General features: G+C 34.9%; 1 protein-coding gene across 1 annotated transcript; it reads left to right on the top strand.

Moving 5' to 3' along the window:
* Positions 1-1,161: 1,161 nt before the first annotated feature.
* On the top strand, positions 1,162-7,548 carry LOC127092017 (protein FLOWERING LOCUS D). Its single transcript, XM_051030792.1, has 6 exons — positions 1,162-3,122; positions 4,072-4,833; positions 4,923-4,974; positions 5,080-5,207; positions 6,597-6,659; positions 6,761-7,548. Exons 1-5 carry the CDS (start codon positions 1,352-1,354, stop codon positions 6,632-6,634), a joined length of 2,751 nt encoding a protein of 916 aa, XP_050886749.1. The 5' UTR covers positions 1,162-1,351; the 3' UTR covers positions 6,635-6,659; positions 6,761-7,548.
* Positions 7,549-7,900: the final 352 nt, after the last annotated feature.

The following is a 7,900-nucleotide window of genomic DNA, read 5'->3' as shown; positions in this document are numbered from 1 at the left end:
CCCTTCAACCAACCAATACCGCCCTTCCTATTTCTAATCAGTCTCCCTTCCTACTCCCATATCGTTCGCTCTTCCACTATAACTCAAAATCATAATACCTTTTATTTGTTTTTGTTAAAAATAAAATGTATGAATATGATGTTGGCATGTTATTATGTTTTTGTGAAATGGAAGGAAATTAATGTGATGAAATTTTGTTTTTAAATTTAGAACGAATTGTATGGATGCTATGTGATAATAAATGTTTGTGTCTTTAAAAGAAGCTCAAAATATTTTTTTTAAAGGATAATTTCAGAAGAAAAAAAATATTATCCATAAATATATCTAAATATTCACATATACCTTAATACCGGTACGAATATGGGACGATACTAAATTACCCACTTAACATATACCCGTAAGAATATAAATATGAAGCCGGATAATAATATCATATTTATATATATATATATATATATATATATATATATATATATATATATATATATATATATATATATCATAATATTCATTCTTATAGATATCCATTTACATCTTAATTATTATTAGTTAAAAATATCTATGTCAATAATAATGACTGATTATTATAGATATATAATTTGTCAGTTAAAATAATAATACTAATAATTACATTAGTGTAATAGTTATAATGTTAGTAATATAAATGCCCGACAGTTAACCCTTAGTTTAATATAACACGATATCAATTCTCTTTGAAAGACATAAGTGATATGTTCTTCTTTCTTAAATTTTTTTTATTAGTTTAATATTATATAACTAAATTTATATGGTGATATTAGTTCAGAAATATTAATAAAGAAAATATTCAAAATCAACTTTTTTCTTCCAACAAAACCATTATAATTTATTATGATCCACCTACAAGGTCACCATATTCTCATTTAAGTTATGTTTTATGTTTTGGATTGATCGAATATAGGAACGGAACGGATGACGGTGCGGAAAGAAAGTAACAGAATGAAATATAGATTCCGCTTTTTTATTGATTGATTAATTTATTAAAAATATTTAATTCCATCCCATTTCATCTATTATTTACAAATTCAAACAATAAAATATCATTAGTCACTATTCCAGCCAATTTCATTCTATCTCATAACCCTAAGCATATTTTTAAATTATTTTATCAAGGATAGTTTCGTAAAAATAAAAAATAGAACCACTAACGATATTCAACAACAAAAAATAAAAGAACTGCACGGGGAAGGTAACCTTCCACTCCAGTGTGGTAGTGAAACTGAAGGGTGGCGATGGCGGTGGTGGTGGAGGGCGGTGCGTAAGATAGCTTCTGTTCACTTGCAATATACAAAATTACCCTTAATCGAGTGTGATGGATCCTCCTCCTCCACCTCAATTTTCTCTCATTCCTCCTTCTCAGTTACCACCACCTCAACAACATTCTAACCCTAATATTCTACCGGATTCAATCCCCAATTGGGACCAAAACCCTAACCTGACCCATTACCTTGGTTTGTCCGTCCCCAAAAAGAGAAGGCGTGGCAGGTCCCAACGCAATCCGGCGTTGTTTCGTTCTCCTGTCACTCTCAATGGCTCTTCTAACAACTCTAACAACAACTACCTTCCCTCTTACGCCATCACTTCTTCTTCCTCTTCCGCTGTTGCAGCTCCAGTTTCATTTTCATCAATCAGAAACCAATCGCCATCGTTGACGCAACCTTCTCCCGCATACGACTTCTCCGATGAGATTATCATGATAAATAAAGAAGCCAAAACGGAGGCAATGATCGCACTCAGTGCCGGTTTTCCAGCAGATTCCCTGTCTGAGGAGGAGATCGAAACTGGAGTTATCCCTGTCATTGGAGGGATCGAACAGGTGAATTACACTCTCATTCGAAACCACATTATTGCTAAATGGCGTGAGAATGTTTCTATTTGGGTTACTAAGAAAATGTTTACAGATTATATACCTCTACATTACCACACACTTTTGGACTCTGCTTATAATTATCTTGTATCACATGGTTATATCAATTTCGGTGTTGCTTCCCCAATTAAGGACAAAACCCCTACCGAACCTAGTAAGTCTGGTGTGATTATTATTGGTGCCGGCCTTGCTGGGTTGGCTGCTGCGAGGCAGTTGATGCGGTTTGGGTTTAAAGTTATGGTGTTGGAAGGGAGGAAACGGGCTGGTGGACGGGTTTATACTAAGAAAATGGAAGTAGGGAGTAGGGTAGGTGCGGCTGCTGAGTTAGGTGGGAGTGTTTTGACAGGTACCTTAGGGAATCCTCTTGGGATTGTGGCTAGACAGTTAGGTGATGTGCTTCATAAGGTGAGAGATAAGTGTCCCCTTTATAGTGTGGACGGAAAGCCGGTTAACCCTGATATGGACATGAAGGTTGAATCTGCTTTTAATCGTTTGTTAGACAAGGCAAGCAGGCTTAGGCAGTTAATGGGGGAGGTCTCTGTCGACGTGTCCCTTGGTGCAGCGCTGGAAACATTCAGGCAAGTGTATAAGGATGCTGTGAATGATGAGGAGATGAAGTTGTTTAATTGGCATCTTGCAAATTTAGAATATGCAAATGCAGGTTTACTATCACATCTTTCACTTGCATTTTGGGACCAAGATGATCCATATGATATGGGAGGAGATCATTGTTTTTTGCCTGGAGGAAACGGAAAGCTCGTTCAAGCCTTGGCTGAGAATGTGCCAATTTTATATGAGAAAACTGTACACACAATTAGGTATGGTAGTGATGGAGTGCAGGTTATTGCAGGAAGTCAGGTATTTGAGGGTGATATGGCATTGTGTACTGTTCCCCTGGGTGTTTTGAAGAAGGGGTCTATCAAATTTATACCAGAGTTGCCTCAAAGGAAACTTGATGGAATCAAAAGATTGGGTTTTGGTTTACTGAATAAGGTGGCTATGCTCTTTCCTCATGTGTTCTGGGAGATGGATCTCGACACATTTGGGCATCTTTCTGATGATCCCAGTCGACGCGGGGAATTTTTTTTGTTTTACAGTTATGCCACAGTTGCTGGTGGTCCCCTGTTGATTGCTTTAGTGGCAGGTGAAGCTGCACATAAATTTGAGAGCATGCCCCCTACAGATGCAGTAACAAAGGTTCTTCAAATTCTGAAGGGTAACCTTTATGTTAAAGCCTCTGCGTTGATATTTCTTTTTCATCATATTTCATTAGCTCCACAGTTCATCATAAATTTTCTAATACGAATGTGCCCAAAATGTGTATAAATAAAATTGCAACTTACTAGATAACAAATTGTAAGTTCCTTAATTTTTTTGTTGATGTTTTTCTAAATTCCTGTATGTGTCTTGAGCCATAAGTTTGGTTCATAATAGATACTCCCTCCATTTTATTTTGATTGTTGCTCTTGGAAAATATGTTTGTCTCAAATTATTAGAATTTCAAGATTTTGTTTTTCAACAAAACTCTTGTTTATCGGTATCTCAACCTACTTCATATTAATTAACTTTTCTACCTTGCTCTTGCTACAACAAGAGCATTCTAGTCAGAAAAAGACTATTACTTTGGAAATGAGTATAATTGGTGATTTTCTTAAGATACGTGTATTGCCTTGAACAACAAATAAAACTAGACAGGTGGAGTAAAAATTAAATTATATAGTTTTTCTTGCATGGAATCTCCCAAAGTGCTTCTTGTAGTGCTGACTGAGGGAAAAGCTTACTCAGTGAACTACTTGGCCTTTTTCATGAATCTAGAAACAAATTACAATCAGTTTCAGATTGCTAACCACTTTGATAGGTTCTTCACATAGATATTTGGAAATGTTGATTTTATGTTAAGCTGCAACAGTTTGGTATTTTATTTTATATGAAGCCACCAATATCCACTTCTGATTCTTTATCAATATTGTTATCATACAAGGTTTTTTAATAGTCCATCCTATATATGTCTTAATATCTTCTATTCAGCAGGAGAATTTTTTAAAATCCTGAGCAAGTTTTAGCTTCTGAGTTTCAGTCAAACAAAATTGGTCATAATTGTTTTAGATCTGATTAATATTTTATTTAAGAAATATGTGTGAAGAAAATGCTTTATCTGTGGGCAGGTATCTATGAACCAAAAGGTATCAATGTTCCTGAACCTATCCAAACTGTCTGTACTAGATGGGGTAGTGATCCCTTCTGCTTTGGTTCTTACTCTAATGTTGCCGTTGGAGCTTCAGGTGACGATTATGATATTTTAGCTGAAAGTGTGGGAGATGGTAGACTTTTCTTTGCCGGGGAAGCAACGAATAGGCGCTATCCTGCTACTATGCACGGGGCTTTTCTAAGTGGTCTACGAGAAGCAGCAAATATGGCCCACCATGCTAATAATCGATCAATGAATGTGAAAGTTGAAAAGGCTCCTTCAAATGCCCATACTTGTGCTTCCCTTCTCGCAGATTTATTTAGAGAACCAGATATAGAATTTGGGAGTTTTTCTATCCTTTTTGCTCAGAAGAATGCAGACCCAAAATCACCTGCAATCTTGAGGGTAACATTTGGTGAACCTAAAAAGAAGTATCACGAAGTTGCCAAACAAGACCAACAACAGCATTCGAACAAATTACTTTTTCAGCAGCTTCAGTCACATTTTAATCAGCAGCAGCAGCTTCATGTTTACACTTTGCTGTCAAGACAACAGGCTCTTGACCTAAGAGAAGTAAGGGGAGGTGATGAAATGAGATTGAATCACCTTTGCGAAAAGCTAGGAGTGAAGCTGGTGGGAAGAAAAGGATTGGGGCTGAATGCTGATTCTCTCATTGCTTCTATTAAAGCTGAGAGGGGCAATCGCAAACCTGTTTCAACTTCTATGTCCCTTAAACCAGGTAAGTGATTTATCTTTCATTTTATTCTTTCTCCTCTGTTTATGCATACATGCAGCAGTTTAATTAACATTTTACATGGTCTATTTAAGGGTTAGGGGTGTCAAAACTAAAAGCAGGCATTATGAAGCGAAATATAATCAGGTTTGAGCATAATTTCTTGATATTAAGTTATAATATCCCGTCTTCTCAAATCATAAGCTGTTTGATTGATATGAAATCGTAACTTAATCATATTGGTTTACTCAGAAAGGCAAAGGTGGTGAAGAAAAGCAATGAATCCATACCCCGTGCAAACATGAATGTAGGGAGTGCCTCTAAAGTATCAGAAGAGAATCAAATAATAGATCAAGTGCTTCCTGATGTGCTTGTTTCAGGTAATTGTTCTATAAGGAAAAATAGTTTGATACTCAGTATCCCCTCTCTAGACTTGTCTTAATTGTATTATAATTTCTTAATTCTTAAATTTTTCTATTGGCAACAACTTCCATATAATATTTGACTTTGTTGTGAAAAGAAATTGTTGCCCACATTAAGGGGCCTGTTTGATTTGGTTTTGTAAAACTGTTTTTAGTTTTTAAAATTTGAAAATAATAAAATTTGTTTGGTAGTCTAATTTTATAAAATTGTTTTTGAAAACTATTCTCTATTTGAGAGTTTTAAAAGCTAAAAAACTAAAACAGGTTTTAGAGGTTTTGGTTTTTGGTTTTTAGTTTTGGAAATTATGAAGAGGAAAAAACAAGGAAAAGTGGTACATTTTTTAAAACGATTTGTAAAAGTAGAATTACCAAACATGTTTTATTTTATTTTATTTCTTCAAAACTCTTTTAAAATTGATTTACAAAATAGTTTTAAAAAACTATAAATTAAAACTCATTCAAACAAACCCTAAGAATTTGGATCTTTAGCTTTTCACATCTAAGATGAGAAATAGGTGCTGTTTTTGGGAGTGGTTGTAGTTGTACATATTTTGTATATTTCAATTTCAGTGGATTTATACATGGTCAGAACTCTTTCCTGATTGTTAACCAAGACATTTTCTTATTATATTGTTGTCTTTTATGAAATTTTTTTAGCATATGTTTGATCAAATATTGCAAGACCTTCTCTATTTGCACGATAAAGTTATTCTGTCATCAAGCCGAATATATGCTTCCCCTTTACTACATACCTATCTGGTTTCATATATCATTAAAAGATTAGGCTACGCATGAGAAGGTTAGATGTGCAATTGTTTCTCTCACCTGCTCCTTCTCCGCAAACGGGATTTTTTCTTTTGAGTTAGCCATAACTTGCTGGAAACATGTGTAGTAGGTATCATGGTCTATTTTAATTCTCAAGGGAAGATATATGGATGAATTAGCATGTTTTGGAGGATAGTTATACTTTCCCTGGGTATGTAGGGAGAAAACCTATTAGATTATATAGTAAGGAGAGTAGATCATATGGAGGGTAGTCAAACTGCCTGAGGTAGGAGGAAAACTTAGAAAAACTATAAGAGAAACTATTAAATTAATTTTTTTTTTGTTGAGATTAATGAGTTGGATAGAAGCATTGTTATGGTTTTTGATAGAACATTATGACGAAGTTTAATCCATGTTGCCGACCCCATTTTGTGAGATAATGGTTTAGTTATTATCTTTATCTATAACGTAACCAAAAAACTTCAACTTTCAATTGAGCCTGTGTTAATGTTTTATTGTAGCTTGCTTTTGGTAGCTATCTAGTTAGTCTTACTGAAATACTAACTTCCGAAATATTTTTAGGGAACAATCAAAATGACTTGTCAAATTCAAATCCATAAATGACGACATTTCTTCATCTATGAGGTGAGACATACTTGTTGAATCATAATTCTGATAGCTTTTCTTGGATTCAGTTGTATGATTTTACTTTCTAGAAAGACTAAATTGTTCATATTTAATTGTAGTAACACTAAGACAGCATTCAACTTGTTCTCTCTGAAGCTTCAGTGGGATTGGAAGGTGTCATTCTTTGTATCCTCAGTAGAATACCTGGAATACCTCTACATTTTTTTTTAATGAGTGCTATTTATAAGAAATAAATTTGATTGTTGTTGTAAATAAGATTTTGTAAATAAATAGATTATGATCATACTACTAATGCAAGATCTTCATGGCAATATTAGAGTAAGCCCTTGCATTATAAGCAGGCATACACCTTTGAAATCAGGCACCAGCTGTTAATCAAAGTTTCATGCATCAAAGCTTGAGTTAGCTTTCTTTGGTTGTGATCTTTGGGAATTTCACTGGATCATCTCTGCTTTTGTTCAACGTCTAGAAGATGGCTCGGACTTGCAAATGCATTTGGTTCCAGCAGTACACACTTTGATGCACCAAACTAGCAAATAATCAACACTGAGTTACAATGTTGACACTAGCAAATAATCAACACTGAGTTACAATGTTGACATTGCCCAGGTCTTAATAGCCAACCATCCTGATATGCTTGGTATAGTTGGATTTCAAGAGACGGACTCGATCATACCTGACAGCACTGATAGGTTTCAATGTGCTAATGTGTCCTGCAGATTGGGACAGGCCATTGTAGCAACAAGAGAAAATAAAATATAGTTTGTATAGGTTCCTTTTTGTTGTGCTTATTGTATGGTTTACGAGGACATGAAACAGCTGGCTGTAATCTAATGATCTGAATACTCTGTTACTTAGAATTAATATTATTGTCTCCTTTATTTTACTACTGTATGGAAGACGATATTGGTGCGGTTTTTTTACAAAAATAACCCACTTTTTCAAGGAAATTCCCAAAATATCCCTGGTTTCAAAAAAATTCCCAAAATACCTCTGGTTTCAAAAAAATTCTCAAACTACCCCACTTTTAAGAGGAGTCGCCAATTGAATTGGAGACTCCTCTTAAAACTTGAATGGAGACGCCAATTGGATTGACGCCCTTGTGTAGGGTTTAAGAGGAGTCCCCAATTCAATTGAAGACTCCTCCTAAAATGCAATTTTTGTTGACGCCCTTGTGTAGGGTTTAAGAGGAGTCCCCAATTCAATTGGAGACTCCTCCTAAAATGCAATTTTTGTGT

This window comes from Lathyrus oleraceus, chromosome 6 (genome assembly GCF_024323335.1).
Source record: "Lathyrus oleraceus cultivar Zhongwan6 chromosome 6, CAAS_Psat_ZW6_1.0, whole genome shotgun sequence".
NCBI classification, from domain to species: domain Eukaryota; kingdom Viridiplantae; phylum Streptophyta; class Magnoliopsida; order Fabales; family Fabaceae; genus Lathyrus; species Lathyrus oleraceus.
This window is presented reverse-complemented; position numbering and strand designations above follow the sequence as displayed.